General features: G+C 35.8%; 2 protein-coding genes and 1 long non-coding RNA gene across 4 annotated transcripts; 2 read left to right on the top strand and 1 right to left on the bottom strand.

Moving 5' to 3' along the window:
• Window positions 1-345: 345 nt before the first annotated feature.
• Window positions 346-5,439, top strand: cd2bp2 (CD2 (cytoplasmic tail) binding protein 2). 2 transcript variants are annotated; one of them, XM_051106514.1, is made up of 7 exons: window positions 346-450; window positions 1,010-1,082; window positions 1,183-1,315; window positions 2,360-2,517; window positions 2,918-3,494; window positions 3,677-3,762; window positions 5,156-5,439. In XM_051106514.1, exons 2-7 carry the CDS (start codon window positions 1,011-1,013, stop codon window positions 5,264-5,266), a joined length of 1,137 nt encoding a protein of 378 aa, XP_050962471.1. In that variant the 5' UTR covers window positions 346-450; window position 1,010; the 3' UTR covers window positions 5,267-5,439. The 2 variants fall into 2 exon arrangements, with proteins under 2 accessions (XP_050962471.1, XP_050962472.1); XM_051106515.1 differs by lacking the exon at window positions 346-450 and adding an exon at window positions 513-635.
• Window positions 5,440-5,792: 353 nt separating this feature from the next.
• prr14 (proline rich 14) lies at window positions 5,793-18,215 on the top strand. The gene is made up of 8 exons (XM_051106060.1): window positions 5,793-5,936; window positions 8,519-8,657; window positions 10,491-10,534; window positions 10,623-13,145; window positions 13,319-13,466; window positions 14,720-14,829; window positions 14,928-14,996; window positions 16,858-18,215. Exons 2-8 carry the CDS (start codon window positions 8,637-8,639, stop codon window positions 17,168-17,170), a joined length of 3,228 nt encoding a protein of 1,075 aa, XP_050962017.1. The 5' UTR covers window positions 5,793-5,936; window positions 8,519-8,636; the 3' UTR covers window positions 17,171-18,215.
• On the bottom strand, window positions 17,976-21,698 carry LOC127163051 (uncharacterized). The gene is made up of 3 exons (XR_007827439.1): window positions 21,313-21,698; window positions 20,483-20,676; window positions 17,976-18,722 (listed from the first exon to the last, which is right to left on the bottom strand). It is a non-coding gene; the product is annotated as an uncharacterized LOC127163051 (long non-coding RNA).
• Window positions 21,699-23,533: the final 1,835 nt, after the last annotated feature.

Below are 23,533 nucleotides of genomic sequence, written 5' to 3'. Positions count from 1 at the left end.
TATTTCAGGCTCTCATTAAATATTTACTAGATACATTATATCAGAACAACGCGTTTGTATACAGGTGGTTTTTGCACAGTTTCTGCTTCTCAAATGCACTTTTCTGTATTTGGTTTCTATGGAAACGCATAATGTTTACAATAAAAATGTTTTTCTGTATCTAAAGTGTGAGTGTTCCCAAAAAGCATACAAGCCAGTGGCTTGGTTATTATTAGATACTCATCTAAAAGTAACAGAACAATAATTTAGAAACGTAAAACAGGAGGTTTTTGTAGAATTTCCAAGCTGATCAAGTGATGGACGTGAGGTCACAGACGTGCCTTAATCGCAGTGGACGTCATTCAACGGCTTCACCTCCAGATGGCGATAGAGATTCGGACTCAATCTCACGAATGACGTTGTTCCGGTTTTAGTTTGCTTGAATGGCGCAGCGGGGAGAATAACATCCAGGTAGCTAAATATTTTACCATGTGTTTTACCTTATTGGTTTTGGTTTACAGCTGAGTAGTCTGTGAAGTGTGTATCTAGGTCGAGCTTAAGTTTATTTTACATGGCTTTTGAAAAACGTTACGTTAGCTGCAAGACGTTCCGTTCTGACGCTCGCAGCGTTAGCTTGAGCATTGCACAGCAGTTGTGTATGTAAATACTAAACAATTAAATGTGATACTTGACCAATCTTTGTTTGTCTTAGGTATTTTATTTTGAGAATGTGCATAAAGCATAGGCCTAATTATTTAATATCTCATTTTAGATCGAGTTCACTATGTAAGCAAACATTTAGTCCCTCTAGTCAACTGCTATCAGTTTGGTTTCCTATGAAGTCGCTCTATTGGATTTAAATCCTAAACCGCTCCTTGTGTACAGGTTTCATGAATTCAGTTTGTTGTGGAGTCTCAGCATTATGTTAAGAATATAAAGCTTTAACGGTTGAACTAGATGACTACCCTGTACAAACACAACAAAACTTAATGTTGGCTCATGTTGGTCAAATGTCTTGTGTCTTTTTTAGCATGTCGAAAAGGAAAGTGACGTTTGAGGATGGAGATGGGGAGATTACTTTGGAAGATGTTCCAAAGAAGAAGGTTGGTTCCTTATAACTAGTGTACTGTTATTACCATGCATATTGTTATTCTTTAGCAGTACTGTTAATTCCCATGCTGTGTTCTGCTCTGTTTTTTACAGATTGTTGAGGGTGTGAGTGGCCCAGGATCCAGATTTAAGGAAAAACACTCTTTGGACAGTGATGAGGAAGATGAAGGAGAGGATGGAGAAAATGAGAGCAAATATGACATCCTTGCCAGCGATGATGTGGAAGGTCTGTGAAGAATCATTTTGGCCTTGCGCTTTTTTTCCCTTTTCCTCTAGACCTTTGTAGTGCATAAGGCTCAAAAAATCTGAGAAAGGACAAAATCGCTAGATTTGCTTGTATTTTATTTACACTACTTAAAGGAGAAGTCCACTTCCAGAACAAAAATTTACAGATAATGTACTCACCCCTTGTCATCCAAGATGTTCATGTCTTTTTTTCTTCAGCCATAAAGAAATTGTTTTTTGAGGAAAACATTTCTCCATATAATGGACTGATATAGTGCCCCAATTTTGAATTTCCAAAATGCAGTTTAAATGCGGCTTCAAACGATCCCAAATGCGGTTGTAAAAGACGAGGAAGAAGGGTCTTATATAGTGACACGATCGGTTATTTTCATGAAATTAATACAGTTTATATACTTTTTAATGTCAAACGCTTATGTCTTGTCTTGCTCTCCCTGAACTCTGTGTATTCTGGCTCAAGACAGTTAGGGTATGTCGAAAAACTCAGATCGTATTTTCTCCCTCAACTTAAAAATCGTCCTGTATTGCCTTTTTTTACTTTTTTTATTGAGGGTGTTTGATCTTCTTTGCATGTTCACTTTGCAAAGACTGGGTCGGTACTTCTGCAGTGATGTAGGATGATTTTGAAATGATTTTTGAAGTTGAACAAGAAAATACGATTGGAGTTTTTCAACATAGCCTAACTATCTTGAGCCAGAATACACAGTTCAAGACAAGATAATCGTTTGAGATTAAAAAGTATTTAAATTGTATTTTTTTAATGAAAATAAACAATCATTTTGCTAGATAAGACCCTTCTTCCTCAGCTGGGATCATTTACAACTGCATTTGGGATCATTTTAAGCCGCATTTAAACTGCATTTTGGAAGTTCAAAATCAGGGCACCATATCAGTCCATTATATGGAGAAAAAACCTCAAATGTTTAACTCAACAAACATAATTTCTTTATTATCTGTAAATTGTTGTTCTGGAAGTGGACTTCTCCTTTCAAATGTTATTTGTGTTCCACATTCTTTGTGTTAACAGGTCAGGAAGGTGCAACCATTGACTATGATGAGGGTGTACGAATCACCCCTTTTAATCTCGTCGAGGAAATGCAGGAGGGACACTTTGATTCGGAGGGAAACTATTTTGTCAACAAAGAGAAAGATATCAGAGACAACTGGCTGGACAATATTGACTGGGTACATTTTATTGCATGAATTTCAAGAAATAGTTTATAATCTAAGCTTAAAGCAGACCCTGGGTATTAAGATTTGCTTGGCTTAATATAATGCAAATTATGTCTCTTACTGAAATATGAAGAAGAAAAACCATGAACTATTTACGGTGGGGGGGTTGGGGGTACTGATACAATGTTCGCAGCTACTGAAAAAGCTTACAGGTGGCGATGGATATAAGCATAGACTTAAACCAAATGCTGTACCATTGATTTACCCCACAAAGAGTCTAAATGCACCTGGATATCACGTAAAATATGAGACATCATTTACGTTATATTAAGTCTTAATACCCAGGGTTTCCATTTAAAGTTGAAATATTTGTGAAATGTTTTCCTCAACCGCACTGTATCTCTTCACACAGGTAAAGATAAAAGAGCAGCCTATGAAAAAGAAAAAAGGCCTTGCAGCTAAGCGGAAGAGAAGAATTGGTGATGAGGACGAAGCAGAAGAGGAGATGAAGCGTGAGGAGCAGCGCAAAGATAGCGAGGAAGATGAGGACGAAGAAGAGGAGAAAGCACCTGTAGAAGACCCTCTGGCTACGTACAGCCATTATCAACTCACAGAAGCCATCATTGAGCTAATGCTGCCTGGAGAAACAGTGGCTGCTGCTCTGAGAAGACTTGGCGGTCTTGGAAGACAGAAGAAGAAAGGGAGACTGAGAGAAGGAGAGGAGGAGAAAAAAGAGACTTCAAACAGAGATGCTGATAAACTGGACAAACTGACAGCATTGGCGGATAGACTGGTGGGGATCGGAGAATTTGAAATTTATCAGCAGACTTACGAAAAGCTGGCCTACAAGCTGAAGGGGCTGACTAAAGGAAAGGCAGCCAAAACGCTAGGGGATCAAGAAGACGAAAATGATGAGCTAGACATGTTCGCTGATGAGTTTGATGAAAAGCATGGTGATGAAAAAGATGAGGATAAAGACAACAGTAGAGGTGAGTGACTGGACAAAGATGGGACGTAAGATACAATTTAAAAATGAACTTTTATTTGTAGTAGTGTAGCAACTTTTTCGTCACGGTCACAAATAATGAGTCTTGAAAATTTCATTGTCACTTGACTTTGATAAATTGCTGACCCCTTAGTTATAATTCATATGATCTGTGCTTCTCTATAGTGAGTGATGAGGTCATGTGGGAGTACAAATGGGACAATGAGGAAAACTCTGAGCTCTATGGGCCCTTCAGCAGCCAACAGATGCAGGTAAGACATTATCAGTGCTTTAATATGAAACTTAATTTGCACAAGTAATTGACAGATTTTTATTATTATTATTATTATTGCTCAAAGGTGTTGTGTATATACACACAACACACACACATGCACATTACCAGTCAAATGTTTTTGAACAGTAAGATTTTTAATGTTTTTTAAAGAAGTCTCCTTTGCTCACCAAGCCTGCATTCATTTGGTCCAAAGAACAGCAAACATGGTAAAATTTGTAAATATTTAAAATATTAATATTTAAAATAACTATTTTCTATTTGAATATATTTCAAATGTAATTTATACCTGTGATTTCAAAGCTGAATTTTTAGCATTATTACTCCAGTCACATGATCATTCTAATATTCTGATTTGCTGCTCAAAAAAACATTTATTATCATTATTATTATTATTATTATGTTGAAAACCACTTTTGATGAATAGAAAGTTCAGAAGAACAGTATTTATGTGAAATAGAAATCTTTTGTAACATTATAAATGTCTTTATCATCGCTTCTGATTAATTTAAAGCACCCCCCCCCCAAAAAAAAAAAACATTTTGAATGGTATAGTGCATAATGTTACAAAAGCTTTTTATTTCAGATAAATATAAATGCTAATCTTTTGATCATTTTATTCATCAAGAATCCTGAAAAAACTGTACTCAGCTGTTTTAAATACTGATGATGGTAATAATAATAATCATAATAATAATAAAAAATGTTTCTTGAACAGCAAATCAGCATTTTAGAATGATTTCTGAAGGATCACGTGACACTGAAGACTGGAGTAATGATGCTGAAAATTTAGTTTTGATCACATTAATAAATTCCATTTTAAAATATGTTAAAATAGAAAAGTTTTTTTAAATGGCAAAAATAATTTTAAAATATACTGTTTTGCTGTAAAAATAAATAAATGCTGGCTTGATAAGCAGAATAGACTTCTTTAAAAAAAAAAAAAAATCTTAAAAATCTTACTGTTTAATAACTTTTGACTGGATTATAGATCTATAATAAACACACATTATTTTAACAACTTCTAATTCTAAAATGGTTTTAAAAATGTAAACACTGACAGATTCGAAAACTGCTCTTTTTTTGGAGTGGTCTGAAATAGGCATTGACTTAATCAGTGGCATTTAATAGTATATAGGGAAAAGTCGTTTGGAAACGAGATTGAAAACATTTTTACAGTCCTGTTTGGTGCTTCTAGTGGCAAAAAATGACACACATCAGCACTGAGTAAATTCTTATTTTTTCCCGTTTATATGAAATCACAGTACTTTTAATTATATTAAGCACAAATTCTCTTTCTCATTTTTTTTCTCTTTTTTGAAGTATTTTGAACAAAAGAAATGTATTAAATATCAGCATTTCTTTTATTCCAGGACTGGGTGGATGAGGGCTACTTCAAGGATGGAGTTTACTGCAGGAGGATTGACCAAGAAGGTGCCCCGTTCTACAACTCAAAGAGAATAGACTTTGAACTTTATACATGATCTGTTGATGAATTATGTTGCTGATTTTATTTGATTTCTTCTGCCTGAGAGGGCTTCTTTGAATAATTGTTTACTCTTCAATAACTGTCTTTGTCATACCTACACACATACACTAGTATGTGCACCTGTGTTTGATACATGATGCGTTTTAAAATAAAGACTTTATGGCTGGATCCAACCTGGTGTTCTAGCTAATGTTACAGCTATTCTGACTCATACATGTTTACCAGACATACAATTTTAAAGAGTGCCGCTATTTTTTGCTACAAGCGAGATTCAATACACAAACCGCGCGGCTCTGCAAGAGCCAATAAAAGCTTTGAAGTTCACATAGGGACAAAGACGGATGTTTGTGGCCTCGCTATTGGTTGCATTTCTCCCTCCTGAAACCCAATTGGTCAATACGTTGACCCTGCACAATTATGATTGGCTGAAATGGTAGACTTTACCCGAGGGGCGGGACATCCCATACTTTGCGAGGTTCTGATTGGTTCTTTGTCAGACCGGGAACGCACTCGCGCCGAATCATAGGTCTGAACAGTGAACGCAATGGTGAAACTCGGGCGCCGTCCGGCATGGAAATGTCACACAAACATCGGTGTTTTAGAAACAACGCCTAAAGGAGACGTACTCACAGCCTCACCGTACGTTTCCCCTCAAACGAATTTAGGTTAGTGTGCAGTTTATTTACATCATTTACTTCTGTGTCTGAAGTGCAAGATAGTAAAATGCCCTTTTAACGCAATGTATTTTGACGGGTTTGTGCGTAGGTAGCAGCATAGCTCAGCTAGCCGCAATTTACGTCGACGACGTACACAAAACCACACCAGTGTCTTCAAACTGAAATTTCTAATAAAGCGACTGCCGAGCAGCGTTTTTAATGACTGTAACTCCCGAAGAATTAGTATTGGTGCATCTTTTGTGTTTTGAGAATTTAGGTGGGGATTTGTTTGACTGCGGTTATGGTTTGTTTTTCCGCTAAAGTGTGTGTCTGAGATACGAGACTGCTGTTGTTTGATGTCTTCTCGGTACAGTAGTGCTGAATGTCGAGTCGGTTAACCGCGCGGTTAACTATAGCACATTAAAACAATGAGGAAATGTGTTATAGTAATGTCAAAAAAAAAATGTAATTGCATACCAAGTTTGATCTCCAAGCAACATATTAGAAAATAAATTCTGCTGATTTTCAACGCAGTGCTGAGTGTTAGTGATGTGTAGTTTGCAAGTTCAGTTTCTTTTCGCGAGTATTAGTAAATGTGTGATCCTGACAACACTATCGCATTGAATCAAAAAGAGACAATATTATATTCTCACCGTGCACATCATCAGTGTTTGATAGCCAGTTAACGTGTTTCGATTTCTTTAAGAATTACTATTATTATTACTATTATATATATATTTTTTGCTATGCGTTTGTTGTGGTGTTGTCGTTTTGACAGATTGATAATTCAGCAGGTGAAATAAAAGCCTACTCGCGATTCAGCACTGGCTTATTCACATCCTTACACCTGTTATTACGTCATTCAGTGGTCGTGAATGAGATCTGATATATGATATATATATATATATATATATATATATATATATATATAAATAATACACACTATCAGGCAAAGAGTTTTGAACATTAAGACTTGTAATGGTTGTTTTTTTTTTTTTTTTTTTTTTAAGTCTCTTCTGCTCTCCAAGCCTGGATTTATTTGATCCAAAGTACAGCAAAAACAATACAAATATTTTTACCTTTTAAAATCACTGTTTTCTATTTGAATATATTTTAAAATGTAATTTATTCCTGTCATCAAAGGTAAATTTTCAGCATCATCACTCCAGATCTTTCAGAAATCTTTCTAATATGCTGATTTGCTGTTCAAGAAACATTATAATATTATTAATTTTTAACATGGCTGATTACATTGTTTCAGTATTATTTGAATGTAAAGATCCAAAGATCAGCATTCATCTGAAATAAAAAAGCTTTTGTAACATTATAAACTATACCGTTCAAAAGGTTGGAGTCAGTATAATTTTTTTTTAAAAAGAAATTATAGAAATTAATAGTTTTATTTAGCAAAAAATCCTTTAAATTGTTTAGAAGTGATGATAAAGACATTTATAATGTTACAAATTTTCCTTTTCAGATAAATGCTGTTCTTCTGAACTTTCTATTCATCGTAGAAACCAACATAGAAACAAAAATTCTACTCGGCTGTTTTCAACATAATAATAATAAATGATTTTTGAGCAACAAATCAGAATATTAGAATGACTTCTGAAGGATCGTGACTGGAGTAATGATGCTAAAAATTCAGCTTTGAAATCACAGGAATAAATTACATTTTAAATACATTACATTAAAAATAAAACATTAAAAATCTTACTGTTCAATAACTACCTTTTCACACAGGTCTCACAAATGCAATGTAGGTTCGGAAAAAATATGATTAAAATGTTATTTTGAAATATTTATCTATTTATCATCATTTCTTCACCTTCATGTCATTCCAAACCTGTCTGCTGTTTCATAAACAGAGGTCTTTTGAGAAATTATGTTGTTTTTTTCGTCCACACAATGAAAGTCGTTGGGCTACATTGTTGTTTGGTTGTCAGTATTCTTCAAAATAATTTCTTATGTCTTCCACTAAAGAAAGACGGTCATACTGGTTTGGAGTGATATGGATAAATTACATAATTTTAATTTTTGAGTCTATTAAATAATTCACTTCCCCTGTAATTATTCAATCAAGATTTGTGTTTTTGGTAGTCTAGGAAAATTGAAGAGTAGATGCTAAAGTTTTGTCAAACAGGCATTTATTATTTCTTATTAACTTTAGTAAGTTTCCTTTTTTTAAACTTAATATGTGGACTGCTACTCTTATATAATTTGGCATTAAACGGCTTTCAACTGAACACTGTTTACCCTCAAACTTTAGTTTCAACCTTTTTAGTTTTTATTATTGTGGAATAGTCAATGTTCCTGTTCCTGCAAGGGACAGTTTATATGCCAATTAGTGCATAAAAGGTTATTAACCAATTTGGGTTATTAAATTTATACAAACCAGTTTAACTAATTTATAATTTATTTATATTACAAGCTATACTTTTGTTGAACCTTTTTCTATCCTTTTGTTCATCCTTTCTAGTAACCCTGATTTGTATTTATTGAATAAGTGCTGAATAAAAGCTTAGCAAATGTATTGTTGTAAACTAAAACAATCAGTGAAGTGTATAACCAATGTCTTGCTTATTCCACAGTTGTGATGTTTTGGGAATAGGATCGGCAAACAGAAAGAGTGGACTGCATCACAAGACTAGAAAAGAGACTCAACGATGAGGCTCAGTCGCCACAACCTCAACACTTGAGCTCATCATCATGCAAGACGAAAACAGCATGGTAATGTTGTTTTTGTCATTGCCCAGCACTTCTTTCACTGTTCTCCTTGTTCACTGCAACACACTTAACTGACTACTACTTTATAAAGACAAGTCACAACTTAATTAAGTCACACACGTTACGGAGATGTAGTCAAAGATTGGTTGCTCACTGCATACAGATTACAAAACCTTCTGATGCATTACTCGTCATAATCACAAGGTGTTACTGTTGTTAAGAGTCATATGAAGGTGTCAGCTAGGGAAGATAGGCGTGCTGGCACACCTTTGTGAGCCATTCTGTGAAAAAAATGCAAAAGGAGAGAAAAAAATGTAGACTGAGTTGTAAAGCTAAAAGGGGTGGTTTTGCAATTTAATCATTTAGTTCTGTCACTAGTCGACACACTGGATCTGTGATCACATGACTCCAGTTCAGGGCCGCATTTGTGCAAGTGCATGGCTTGCGTTGCCCCAAAGCATCTGCTCTGCACCATACGGCATGAGCTGCAAAGCCCTGGCACATTGTAGCAGGAAGCTTATGTAAGCCTGTTGGTGAGACTTCCAGTTTATTATCCGCTATACAGAAATAACAAGAAGAATAACGACGTGCAAACCACTTTTGTTACCAAACAACTATAAACTACCAAATCATATGCTTGTTCAACCACCTGAGAAAGTAAGTTGCAAAAGAGCAACCAGTGAAAAGAACGAGTCTAGACGCCTGCAGTTACAGTTACACTTGTTCCTCTGCATGGTGAAAGTGGGAGGAAAGTTTCCCCAAAGTTTCCCAGTTTACATAGCTATGTTTACATCAACGTGTTTTAATGTGCATTTTGAAGCATCGCTCCGGAAGTGACGGAACGGCAAATTTGGGAAAAAAGTCCCTTAAGCAAGAAAAGTTTTTTTGCTCGCTTGAGGTGGTTTTAAACTTGTGCAGAAAAGAGTTAATGTGAATAATGGAAGATGGAAACACATTTCCAAATTAAAGTAATCTTTGGCTTCAAAATTAAATTGTACTATCTTATATTTTTAAAATATACACTGCCAGTCAAAAGTTTTTGAACAGTAAGATTTTTAATGTTTCTTAAAGAAGTCTCTTCTGCTCACCAAGCCTGCATTTATTTGATCCAAAATACAGCAAAAGCAATCATATTGTGAAATATTTTTACAATTTCAAATAAGTGCTTTCTATTTGAATATATTTTAAAATGAAATGTAATTTATTCCTGTGATCAAAGCTACATTTTCAGCATCATTACTCCAGTCTTCAGTGTCACATGATCCTTCAGAAGTCATTTTAATATGCTGATTTCCTGAAATAAATGATTGAAATGAATTTTTTTATTTAGCAAGGATGCTTTAAATTGATCAAAAATTGATTTAAATTGATCAAAAGTAATGATAAAGACATTTATAATGTTACAAAAGATTTCAAGTTCACAAAATAAATGCTGTTCTTCTGAACTTTCTATTCATCAAAGAAAACTGAAAAAATTATACTCTGATGTTTTCAACATAGTAATAGTAAATGTTTTTTTGAATATTAGAATCTGAATATTATAAGGATTTCTGAAGGATCATGTGACTGGAGTAATGATGCAAAAAAATTCAGCTTTAAAATCACAGGAATAAATTACATTTTAAAATATTTTCAAACAGAAAGCAGTTATTTTAAATGGTAAAAATATTTTAAAATTGTACTGTTTTTGCTGTACTTTGGATCAAATAAAAGCAGGCTTTATGAAAAAAAAAAACAATCAAACTGGCTAGTATATAAAAATATTAATAAATTGTAAAATACTTTGCAAAATCTATTTGTCTTAATCCACTTCTCTTTTTTCTCCCTTGTTTTCAGACCAGCTCTGGAGTTGAAGCTGAGATGGAGGAGCAATATTCAGAGTAAGTGATGCTGGATGAGAAATAAAATTAAGATCTGTAACCTTAGCCAGCAAACATGCATTAAATGTCTTTTGTTTCTTTATTTTAGAGATGAAAACTACAAACTGGTTTCACCCTGTGTGAGCTCACAGATAGGAGATGGCAGCCCTGCAAAGGAGCAAAGCCATGACCAGAAAGCAATGGAGAAGGAGTCCCCAGAGAGCCCTTCAGCAATAAAAAGATGGGAGTTTGGCCCACTTCTGCAGTCATTCAAATCCAAAATGGCTAGCTTTACCGAGATTGTCATGAGCCCTGTTCGGCTTTTCAAGCCCAGTGAGACTCTATCCTTAATCGCACTTCCTGATCAGCGTGAACAGCTGATAGAGTCAAATGTTGAAAATTCAACCCAGACTGAAGAGGCCGAGACTGATAAATGCAGAAATGGATTGTTTCCAAAAAGGCCTTCTGCAGAAAAGGTGCAGTGCAACACTGCTGCAAAACGCCACAGAGTTGCACAGAGACTGAATTTTTGCAACAACCACGAACCAGTATTGGATCACATTGAAAAGCACAACGAGCTTTCACCAAATGAAGAAAATCAGATAGACCGTCCTTCAAGCCAGTCACAAGACGTCCTTCAGGATGGGACACGTGATCCCAGTCCTTGTAAAGCACACAGCCCTTTCCTCAGGACTAGACCAAATCTGTCCACAGACAAACATTTAAATTCTGCAAGTGCCATGTGTGTCACTAGTCAAGCCATTGTTCAGACAGATGCACTGGTTGTCTTGCATCGTCTGTCAGGTGAGAGACAGACCCGTCGCAGCGGCACAGCCTGTGGACATGAACATGAGTCCTACTTTTCAGAATCAAACATGTTGAAACCTGAGTCTGACAGTAGCACAATCAAAACTTGTGCGAACAAGCCTAATCTTGGATTCCCCTCTTTAAGCACAGCATCTGATTTTGATGTTATAGATAAAGGCACAAGCACAGCTTGCAGCGAAGAATCCTTGTCACGTATGGCCATCAGGAAAAGCCCTAGAAAGAAATATTTGTCAGGGTCGTCTGGACTGGCTACTTTTGTGACCAGATCAAAGACTCTGGATGTGGAGATGAAGGAATCACCATATGAAAACCGTATAGAGTGGACGCAGCACTCAGCTGAACTGTCAGACCCTCCAAAGACTTGTGTCAGGGAAGTGAGGCCAAAGAGATGCAGAGATACTCCTCAGTCAAAGATAGACTTGCAGGCAAGAGGAAAATGTGATTTGCAGATTGCTAAAGAGGGAAGACCTGTAAGGAATAAAAATGTCAAAAACAATATCGTGACTCTGGAAATAAACCAGGTGGAAGAAACATTTGTTCAGGTTAGGAAAAAGAGGAAAGGGGTTTCTACAATGCAACCACTCCAAGATTCAAATGTGCATGTCAGTACTAATGCTGCACATGTTGCGATGAGAAATTCTGTTGAGGCCTCAGATAAAATGGGACAGGACAAGACAATGAGAAGTCGGTTGAGAAAAAATGTTAAATATAGGACCTCTTGCAATGAAGATACAACATCCTCTCAAAACGACACACAGAATGTCCTGATTGACAAAACAATGAACGGTCAATCTCTTGGGTTTCAGCCTCTGTCCACTGAAACTCGAAAAACAAGACGGCATCTTAAAACTACAGGTGATGCGTTGCGGAGGAAAAGCATTCGTTCACCCAAGCACAAGTTTGAGGACTACAGCGTGACTTCAGTGGTTGATCCAGCAGGACCAAGTCAACCTTCAAAACGAACACTACTGCACAGCAAACAGTCTGTTATTGTGGCTGAGGAGCAGGAGATGTGTATTTCTGGACTGAAATCAGAAGAAGAAATACAGGAGCTTACATCACCTGGTGCAACAGCTCCATTGCATTCAGAAAGAAAACTAAGCAGACACACAAAGAATGTAATCCGGCCAAGAAGAGAAGATGTTTCCGTTGCAAAAAGGAAAGGTGCTCCTGGAGGTAACAATGAAGCGGAGAGCCAAGAACAGGCAAAGGAAGCAGTTCCAGTTGTATCGTTGTCAGGTAGCGGTCGCAACCGCCTCCTGCGCAGCTACTCCTGCCCTGAAATCCCGTCCCTAGTATTCAGTGACTGTCATTTACCCTGGTCCCACACGCATGACAACAGCACTACCTCACCCAGCAGAAAGAGCTCACCCGCTCCGCTCCCCATGCACCTTCACTCTCCGTCCAAGCGCACTCGCCGGCACACCGTCTGCAGTGTGGAGATCGAGCGCGAAATCGCCCCTTTGTGTCTCCGTAAGGAGGTGTACCCTACTAGTCGGGGTAGCCCTTTGTGCCCCTCTTCCCCTTATTCTCCCTCCACCTCCCTCACAGCCCTTGCCTCGTGTTTTTTGTCCAGTCCTTTGGCGTTCTTGTCTAAAAGCTCAAGCCAAGGGCGTAGTCATGCTGGCGACACCAACACTGGCAGTGTTTCAGCTGCCTCCAGTTTTGTCGCAGCATCATCATCACCGTCCTCATTCAGTCCCCTTTTTACTTCCACCCTCACGTCCTGTCATCCTTTATCCGGCCCTTCCTCTGTCACTCCAAGCCCTGAGACACCCTCCGCCTCTGTGTCATCACTCTGCAGGTAATTTAACTAATTCCCAGCTTCCCTATCTGAATATACTTGCTTTTTACTACCTGTTATTGTTTAATCTGGTATGTTAATGTTCTCAGATATTTTCCAATAAAAAGATGCAAGTCAAAAAAATAGATGTGAGTTAGTAGTTAAAAGGTTTTTTTTTTTTTTTCTCCCTCAAGTGCGTTTTCACAAAGTTCTTTGGAAGGAGACAGTCGGGTGCTTCAGATGGAGTGCGAGGAGTCGATAGATGAAGAGAGATCCAACTTTGACCTTAAACTGTCTGCGGCCATCTCAGAGGAGAAAGCATTGTCAGACTCTGAAATCAAGGTGTGAGTTTTCTCTTAATTTTGGTTTGTGGTCCAAACAGTATAATTTTTCTGAAAGGATTAGTTCACTTCCAGAATAAAATGTTCCTGATAATGTACTCACCCCCATGTCATCCAAGATGTTCATGTCTGTCTTTCTTCAGCTGAAAAGGACATTCCAGGTTTGTTCTCCATATAGTGGACTTCAATAGGGATCAACGGGTTAAAGGTCCAAATTGCAGTTTCAATGCAGCTTCAAAGGGCTCTACACGATCCCAGTCGAGGACTAAGTGTCTTGTCTAGCAAAAAGATTGGTTATTTTCTAAAAAAATTTACATTTCTATACTTTTTAATAGGGCTGGCAAACGATTAATTGCGATTAATCACATGCCAAATAAAAGTTTGAGTTTGCCTAATAAATGTGTGTCTGCTGTGTGTAATTATGTGTATATAAATACACACAAATTAATGTGTATATTTAAGAGAAATGTTATTTATGTACCAAATATTTTTATTTATATATAATATAAATTCTATAAAAATTATAATAAATACATGTACTTGTAAATATTTCTTAAATATATACATGAACGTGGTTGTATTTATACATGCATAATAATTTCACACAGTACACACACATGTATTAGGCAAACTCAAACTTTTATTCTGTATGTGATTAATCATGATCAGTCGTTTGCCAGCCCTACTTTTTAACCACAAATGCTCGTCTTACTCTAGTTCGACTTCACGCATTATGTAGGCAGAAGTGCTGACCCAGTGTTTACAAAGTAAACGTGCAAAGAAAGTCAAATGCCATTTACAAAAAAAAGGTTTGGTTTTGAAGGTGGAGGAGAAAATGAAATTTGGCGTACCGGAGTTCAGACCAAGAACTAACTATGGTTACGTAATGTGTGAAGTCCCACATGTACATTGTAGAGCTAGTGTAAGACGAGCATTTGTAATTTTTATTTTTTTAGATAATGACTGATCGTTTTGCTAGATAAGACACTTATTCCTCGGCTGGGATTGTGTAGAGTCCTTTGAAGCTGCATTGAAACAATTTGGACCTTCAACCTGTTGGCTCCCACTGAAGTCCACTATATAGAGAAACATCCTGGAATGTTTTCGTCAAAACCTTCATTTCTTTTTGACTGAAGAAAGAAAGACATGAACATCTTGAATGATGTGTGGGTGAATAAATTATAAGGAAATTTTTATTATGAAGGTGAACGAATCCTTTAATCCTAATTGCATCTTTGTTCTCTGTATAAACAGACTGAGGTCAAGGATGGTCAGCGAGGAAAGGTGTCCTCTATTCGTATCCGTAAAAAGATTCCGAAGCCTCAAAATAATCTTACCCCTATGGGCCTTCCTAAAGTCATCAGGTGTGTATGCGTAGAGAAGGTTATAGGCTTGGTCATATCTATCTGTGTGTCTGTACTTCATCACAGCAAAGATACATTTCTTGTTTTGTGTTTTACAGAATAAAAAAGAAAGATTTCAGTTTGGAGGAAATCTACACCAACAAAAACTTCAGCAAACCTCCTGATGGGTGAGACATTTTCCAAATGATTTATTTTCTGGATAATAATGAGTTACTCACCCATTCATCACCTTAATAATTAGTTCTAAGTACATTTAGTAATCATGACAAGATTGAAGATAAAAATTAAGAGCTTGGCACTCCTTTCGGTTGCATTTATTGATTTTATTATCTTTTTGTTTGTTTTTTTTTTATTTGTCACTATTTTAACTCACCTACAGGATTTCTAGTACTCAGACATTGGGGGCAGACAGGCTATCCCAATAGCCCAGTTTTAGTGCCTTTTTTAGTGCAGCTCCGAAGCTATCAATGTGTTCTTACACTGCCAAAGTAAAAATGTGGGCTAGTGCATTCGTTTTCTCTTTTATTTAAAGTGATAGTTCACCCAAAAAGGAAAATTTTGTCATTAATTTCTCACCCTCATGTTGTTCCAAACCCGTAAGACCTTCGTTCATCTTCAGAACACAAATTAAGATATTTTTGATGAAATCCGAGAGCTTTCTGACCCTGCATAGACAGCAATGCAACTGACACGTTCAAGGCTCAGAGAGGTGGAAAGAACATTGTTAAAATGGTTTGTGTGACATCAGTGGTTTAACCATAAGTTTATGAAGCTATGACAATACATTTTGTGCAAAAAGAAAGAAAGTCTCTTCCATGTCGGTCTTCAAGCATACATGAGAGTACCATGATGGTTGTGTGTGGTAAGGGTTTGGAACAACATGAGGGTGAGTGATTAACAGAATTTTCATTTTTGAGTGAACTGTCTATTTAACTACATTAATTATTCCATAGTTTTGTTTTATACCACATATCACCAGTGACTAAATGTCTACCAGCTACGAAATAAATGCAGTCGACTTTAATATGTAGTATATTAAAGTGACAGTTCACGCAAAAAATTAAATTTAAAATCATTTATTCAAACTCATGTTGTTCTGAAATTACGATAATCTTTGAAAAAATAGACCCCCCCCCCACTCTCTTAAAAATAAGAGGCTTTAAAAGGTTCTTCACAGCGATTCCATTGAAGAACCATTTTTGGTTCCACAATGAACCATTTAGTCAAAGGTTCTTTAAAGAACCATCTGTTTCTTACCTTTTTATAATCTGAAGAACCTTCTCTTGCCACAAAGAACCTTTTGTGAGACAGAAAGATTCTTCAGATGTTAAAGGTTCTTTATGGAACCAAAAAAGTTCTTCTATGGCATCGTGAAACACCTTAATTGTTAAGAGTGTAAGAGGTTTCTGTCTCCCCATTAAAAGTTCAGATTAAGCGAAACAGAAAATCCAAACAGGTCAAAAAGAAGTCTTCATATGAGGTATGATCGCTTTATATGGTGAACAGATTTTTTTTTTGGTTTTCAATCTAATTATTGATCAATACACGCACATGGAGCATATCACATATAGTAAACAAGAAAACTTAAACATGATACATGAGAACCAATGACATTTGTTCTTGCATGTGACACGCACAAGCTGTTTTTCTGTGTTTACCATACGGTGTGTGATGTAATCTATATATGTGTTTATATGTAAATAAAAGCCTAAAATAAATCTGTTCATACTATAAAGCGCATGTATCTTCATGTGGATCAATTTTATGCCACCTTTATGACCTTTTTTGTTACCGGGACAGAAATCTTTTAGGTTTCATTAAAAATATATTAGTGTTTTAAGTCTTATGGGTTTGGAATGACATGGTGAGTGAATGATGACAGACTTTTCATGTTTAGGTGAACTATCCCTTTAAGGCTTAAATGTACTTTGAGAGCATGCAGTTAGGTTTTGTGATTTTTAGTGGGGTGTGCTATTCTTACCCTTTTAAACTCTGATCAGTAAAGCAACTTTTGCAAACTCTTTTCAGACGTTTGGAAACCATATTTGAGGTGCCTCTTAACCGGCGTGACGGATCTCAGGCAGTCGTGGGCCAAAAAAAGGTGAAACGCTTTGTGGAATTCCCTGAACTGGGTGTTGCCAGGAAGCCCAAGAAACCTCTGGTGGGTGTAACGGCAGGAGGTGGAGCCCAGAGGAACGCCGGGATCTGTAGAACCAGACGAGGTGTCGGGGTCTCTTCCAAAGTGGAGGATAGCCTCACCTTGCAGCAGCTTGAGTCTCTCCTTTGCTCCAAGCTTGAGGAGTTAGACACCTGGATGGCACTTCAGCAGGTTGCGGGCTGAGGCCGAGGTCTTGATTGTTCAGCACCAAACAATGGGCTTTGTGTTTATTCTGTTAAAATTTACTGTAAATTCATCAAAGCAACAATAAATAGACTTGCAAAGCTGTACATTCTTTTTGATTGCTAATGTACTGTAAAGATCTTAAAAGTACATAACATTCTTTATATATTTTGCAAGGTAATGCTGTTTATTTTGTAGATTGGTCTGATGTAACAAGAAACAACTCCGTTCCGTTTTGTATAACCATTCGAAGAAAGCACTTGTTTACATCAATTTGTGGTATATATGTTTAAAATATCTCTCATTTCTGCTCACCACATGTCTGTATCAGAACGTGTCTCACTCATAAACCATTCCTGTCTTCTTTAAAACGTTTAATCTTCTTTGGTTCAAATGAATGCCTTATTAATACACTCAGGATGGCCTGTGTATTTCTTTCTAAAGGAGACGGTACAACGGCCTTTGTAGTGACAGCGTTGAATACAGTGAGTTACCAGTGAGACAAAAGTTTGCATTGTTCACTTTTAAATCACGCTTTATGCTTCTTATCTAGAAGCATAAATGATTAAAAGGTTTTGATGCATTCTCTGCTTTTACTCAGGTGCTCTAAATATAGTCCATTCACTTATTTCAGGCTTTTGTTCATCTTTGATGTAGTGATTTATAATACTGCTTGTGGTGTTTGAACACGTTGAATGGATTGTGTGTAAACTTGTTTGATATGTATAGACGTCTGCGTTCGGTATTTTTAATAGAATACGATTGAACTGTTTTGTATTTTGTCAAGTTGTTTGTAAGATGTTCACAGGTGCATTTTGACTGTTACGCATTTTATTACAAAGTCTGAAATACATGCAGTGTACAAAACATCAAAAGCACAAGGTATTGAAACAGTACAAGTTATTTACAAGAACACAATATTAATAATGTAACCACATCCATATCTCAACATTGGAATGTCCTGCTCTCTGTGAGTGTCTCAATGTTTCATCTCCAATTTGCATTAAGAGAATAAATAAAATCAGCTTGCTGAAGTGTAAAAGTAGCTCTTCTCTGGACAGTGCTGATGGTTTTATGTATGGCTCCATCTCCATCTGTAACAAATCCTGTTGCTGTACCATTTTAACTGGCTGCACTGCTGTAATTGCAGCGATTTAATTAGTTTAATAATAAATTCCAGTATGTTTTGTTACTACCGAAAGGCATACAAATTATGTACTAGTACATTATGAATACTCTTATATTATAAGTAGCAAGTTAGTAGACTAAAAAAATGACCATTACTGACCAACCTTTTGTTATCAGGTTACATTTTTGGTGGTCTAGATGCTCTGGTCGCTCATTTAATTGTAGAAACGGTTTTGCAGTGTCAGTCTATGAAGGTTACAACATAGGACAGAAATCCCAGCAGCAATGGAAAGATGAGAATTAAACCCACCCAGGCTACAATGGACCCAATTCCCCATTTACATGCCTTTTCAGAGTAGTTCTGAACCATCTGCTGTGTTTCTTGTGTATTTTCATTTTGAAGTCTTTTTCTTGTTTCTCTAGCCTGAAAAACAGGAGGAATGGTGTTAGATTGCCATTTTTTAGATTCTTAGATTAAATACTTCTTTCATCAATGACTGCAGTTAGCCTATCAAGTTTCATGGTACTCTTTGGTTTCATCTTTGCCAACAGTATCTATGTTACTGGCAAAAGATCTCAGGTGAGTGTCTTTTTAAGTTTCTTGTATAGCTGTACAGTATATAAGAACAAACAGAAACTTAATAAATTAGTAAGACTGTCATAAAAATACACTACCAGTCAAAAGTTCTTGGACAGTCTCTTCTGCTCACCAAGACTGCATTTATTGGATCCAAAATACAGCAAAAGCAATAACATTGTGAACTACTTTTACTATTTAAAATAACTAGGGAAAAGTTAAAGAAAATAATACTTGTATTTAGCAAGGATGCTTTAAATTAATCAAGTGATTAAGACATTTATAATGTTACAAAAGATTTATATTTCAGATAAATTAAAAAAAAAAATCCACGGCTGTTTTCAACATAATAATAGGCTAATAAATGTTTTTTTGAGCAGCAAATCAGAATATTAGAATAAATTCTGAAGGATCATGAGACTGGTTTTAATAATGCTAAAAATTCAGCTTTTAAATATATACATTTTAAAATATATCAAATAGAAAATAGTTATTAATATTTCACAATTGTATTATTTTTGCTGTACTTTTGATGAAATAAATACAGGCTTGGTGAGCAGAAGAGGCTTCTTTAAAAAAAACATTAAAAATCTTAATTAAAGTTCGCATAAAGCTACATTAAATATGTGTTAGAGTTTGTCAGACCACATAAAAATGTTATTAACCACCCAGTCGAATATTAATGATAAAAAAAACCGCCAAGTAAATAAAATAAGTTAGCAAAATCTTTAAAAAAAAAAAAGAAAAAAAAAAAAAGCAGTATTCTCTGCTCTCAAACGCTGGGGGCGTGACCGGAGCTGAAGCCACGCCCATTCGCGGGGAAAGCTGCCGCCTCTTTCAACTGTCAAATATCGCGACGACCTAAATGAATGGCGAAGCTGTTTTGTAAATGATCGCAACCAGGTAATATGTATTTACATAACAAAGGCATAGCTAGCTGGCAAACCGTAGGCTATAGTAATTAACCGTAATGACAGTAACTCGCCATTAAGTGGGTGAACCACTGATGCTAATACCCTGTAACCTTAACTACAGAGTGTTTTCACCTTAGAGTGTTTTCACGACGTGCACCAGTCGGCCATATTGGCGGCACTGAACGTAAACAATGCCACTGAACCAAATGAAACTAGCATATTTTGCTGATTATTGCTGCTGAAAATAGTCACTTATTGTCATGTTTTGCACTGTACTAATCGGTCAGACGGGGAAAAACATTTGGAGTACTACACATTCGTGTTTGTTCTAAGCATTTTCAGTCAGGTAGGTGAAATATTAGGCTAATCTCTTAATTAATACTGCTTGTACGTATCTTTACCTATCTTTTCAGCAAAACATTTCTAACATTTATAATGCATTTAGAGGCATTTCTCTGAACTGCCTTCACACGGACTTATGTAGTGTTTATTTTCATATCACATCTTGTGTTTGTTTACAATCTAGAATCTTTAAATGAGAAAGCATCGGGTTACTAAATTTAGTTACCATTTAAGATTAAATAAAAATTTAATTTTAGAAAGAGCTTAGTGATACTTATTACAATAGCAGTGCTGTTATACAATCACACAGCACTGATATTTCAATAACACTGTACTAATAATCATAGTTACCTTGACAGAGTACATAAGGGACATAATTCCAAGACAGGAAAGGCCACATATGATGCTGCAAATGGCTAGTTTGCGATGGTCTGGGTCCTTACAGATGTCATGACAGGTGATCCTGTGCGAGTCAGCCCTCGACTCGGGCTGTTCAAGTAAAGCATCTTCAACTTTAACTGCTTGTAGTTCTTGCTCACACATCTCTATTCAAAGTAACAAATAGTAAAGTGTAAATATAAGGCAGTTAGAATGGAAGTAATGACACTACTGAATTTTGTAGTGTACTTTATACTACAATGGATAAAGTGTAGTTCAAGTTCTGTCTGAGTCAAGTTTCAAACATCTCTCTGGTTTATTAAGAGAAAGCAGTGATTTATAACAAGCTGGTTTAACTGGTTCTTGACAGTGATTTTCTGCTTTCAGTTTTACAAGGGGGTATTTTAAAAAAATATATATATATATTAATTAAAATGTATAAAAAACAGGTCAAAGACAGAGAGAGAATAAATGTATATTGAAACAATTGTAAAAGGGTTTTGCAACATCCTCTTAAAGCATTTCAGGTGAAGTGCGTTTCTATTGTCACTTATTGTGCTGGGGCTTGAAAAACAAGTATGGACAGAGACATAGTCATGGCATGACAGTAACTGGCATCAGTATTACTAGAGAGTGTTGACATATCTTTCTTGCTAGTTTTGGGTACACTGTCACGATAAATTGAAATCTCAGCAGTGTAAAGTCTGCCATCAGAAAGATGACAATCTTTTCAAAAGAAGCAACAAATCAGAAGCATGCCATCTGAAACAAAGTTATTTGAAACTAAAGCTCTTAGTACTTACAGACTCGCCCAGACTTGATCTTGAGGGGAAGAAGGGTCCAAAATTCCACAGGTTCACTAGAGGTCCAAAGGTATTTAATAACCAAATACGTTTGGTGTTTTTGCTTTGAAAAAAAAAAAAAAAGAAAAACGACTGGTGAACAATATTTTGCTAATCACTCCTTCAGTGACAGAGGTTCTAGTGTCCTTTGACAAAGATGTCACATGTCATTGTCACGACTTGACACAGCGACTTCCCATATAAACTTCCTCCTATTGTCGATAATATATGTGAAATGTTTAGTACAGCTTCTTTATCCCTAGTTTCGACCTCTGAGGAGATAGACCGCTTTGAACTGCTCAGTTACAACAGAATGACAGAATGAAACACCACACCCCCAGGTTTTTGCAGTGTTACCTCCCACTTCTTATTCACTCCCGCTCGGCACGAAGTACTTCTTGCACTCACATTCTTTAGGTCTTACGTTTATCGGTCTGTTTACCACACCTTGTTGCCCCTGTGAATCATGAGTAGCTTCTGCAGACTTTGTCACACTGAAGGTTTGACTTCATGACACAGTGTCTGCTATTACTCATTCTCTCTCTTACTGTTTCTTTCTCTTTCTATTTAAACAAGCTTCAAAAGAAAGGAGTTCCTGACTTGTAAGCTGGGGCCCTGCGGGGCTTGTGTTTGTCACCAGTGATTGCATGGTGTTAGATCTCTTAATTGGATAGAAATGCTGGAAAGCTGCATGATTTTCAGCCTGTCATGTTTCATGAATGGTCTTTGATAGATTAGGTACTGTTTCGGATCTAATTTCTTTTGAAAAAACAAAAGCATGTTGATTATTTCAAATGAAAAAACAGTAGACAGGACCTGAGAGTTAGATTTATGTGTGTATTTTTCAGATGCCACCGTTCAAGGCCAGGCATGCAGATATATCACCTGATACATAAGATACATTCCATCTGTCTAAATATGGAGAAACTCACCTCACTTGTGTGTTTTTTCTTTAAAAAAGATTTTAACTAAAGTTAAAAAGATTTATCTACATCAGTGGTTCTCATCCGTACTGACTTTGTCCCCAGAAATATTCAGTTGCTACTGATTTACTTGATGAGAATGAATGAATAGTCACAGTTGTATCTGCTAAAATGATTTAGATCTGGGAAATAGAAAATTTGTAAAAAATTCTCTTCTGCTCACCAAGTCTGCATTTACAGCAAAAGCACTATTTAAATGAACTGTTTTCTATTTGAATATATTTCAAAATGTAATTTATTCCTGTGATCAAAGTTGAATTTTCAGCATCATTACTCCAGTCTTCAGTGTCACATGATCCTTCAGAAATCATTCTAATGTGCTGATTTGCTGTTCAAAAAGCATTTTTATTATTATTATTATTATTATTATTTAAAAGTTGAGTATTTTTTTCAGGATTCTTTGATCAATAGAAAGATCCAAAGATCAGCATTTATTTGAAATAAAAAGCTTTTGTAACATTATAAAGCATTCTATTCAAAAGCTTGGAGTCTGTAGAATTTTAATTTTTTATTTTTGGGGAAAAAATTTTTAGAAATTAATTTAGTAAGGATGTTATTTAGCAAGGATGCTTTGAATCAAAAATGATAATAAAGACAGTTATAATGTTACAAAAGATTTCTATTTCAGATAAATGCTGTTCTTCTGAACTTTCTATCCATCAAAGAAACTCGAAAAAAAATGAAAAAATCAACTGTTTTCAACATAATAGTAATAATAATAATAGTAATAATAATAATAATAATAATAATAATAATAATAATAATAATAATAAATATTTTTTGAGCAGCAATATTAGAATGATTTTTGAAGGATCATGTGACTGGAGTAATGATACTAAAAATTCAGCTTTGAAATCACAGGAATAAAACATTTTTAAATGAATTCAGATAGAAAACAGTTATTTTAAATAGTTAAAAAATATTTCCAAATTTTATTGTTTTTGCTGAACTTTGGATTAAATAAATGCAGACTTGGTGAGCAGAAGAGACTTTAAAAAACATTAAAAACTTTTGACTAGTAGAGTATATATATATATTCAAAAACGTTTTGACACTTTTTGAAGTCTAGAAAAACAACCTTTTTATAATTCGACCATCTTACATCTACAACAAAACACCAAACAAACACCTATTTGACGGGGTGAATTTTAAGTAATGAAGTAATGAAATTATATTTGTGTTGTTTCAGCTTATTTTAA

This window comes from Labeo rohita, chromosome 3, assembly GCF_022985175.1.
Source record: "Labeo rohita strain BAU-BD-2019 chromosome 3, IGBB_LRoh.1.0, whole genome shotgun sequence".
Classification (NCBI taxonomy): domain Eukaryota; kingdom Metazoa; phylum Chordata; class Actinopteri; order Cypriniformes; family Cyprinidae; genus Labeo; species Labeo rohita.
This window is presented reverse-complemented; position numbering and strand designations above follow the sequence as displayed.

Excerpts from the sequence above, each read along its gene's own strand:
- cd2bp2 (XM_051106514.1), top strand. The coding sequence starts at position 1,011 with ATGTCGAAAAGGAAAGTGACGTTTGAGGATGGAGATGGGGAGATTACT. Across the intron at positions 1,083-1,182 it reads AAGATGTTCCAAAGAAGAAG|ATTGTTGAGGGTGTGAGTGG; the intron begins GTTGGTTCCTTA and ends TGTTTTTTACAG. Across the intron at positions 3,495-3,676 it reads GGATAAAGACAACAGTAGAG|TGAGTGATGAGGTCATGTGG; the intron begins GTGAGTGACTGG and ends GCTTCTCTATAG.
- prr14 (XM_051106060.1), top strand. The coding sequence starts at position 8,637 with ATGCAAGACGAAAACAGCATG. Across the intron at positions 13,146-13,318 it reads TCTGTGTCATCACTCTGCAG|TGCGTTTTCACAAAGTTCTT; the intron begins GTAATTTAACTA and ends TTCTCCCTCAAG. Across the intron at positions 13,467-14,719 it reads TGTCAGACTCTGAAATCAAG|ACTGAGGTCAAGGATGGTCA; the intron begins GTGTGAGTTTTC and ends CTGTATAAACAG.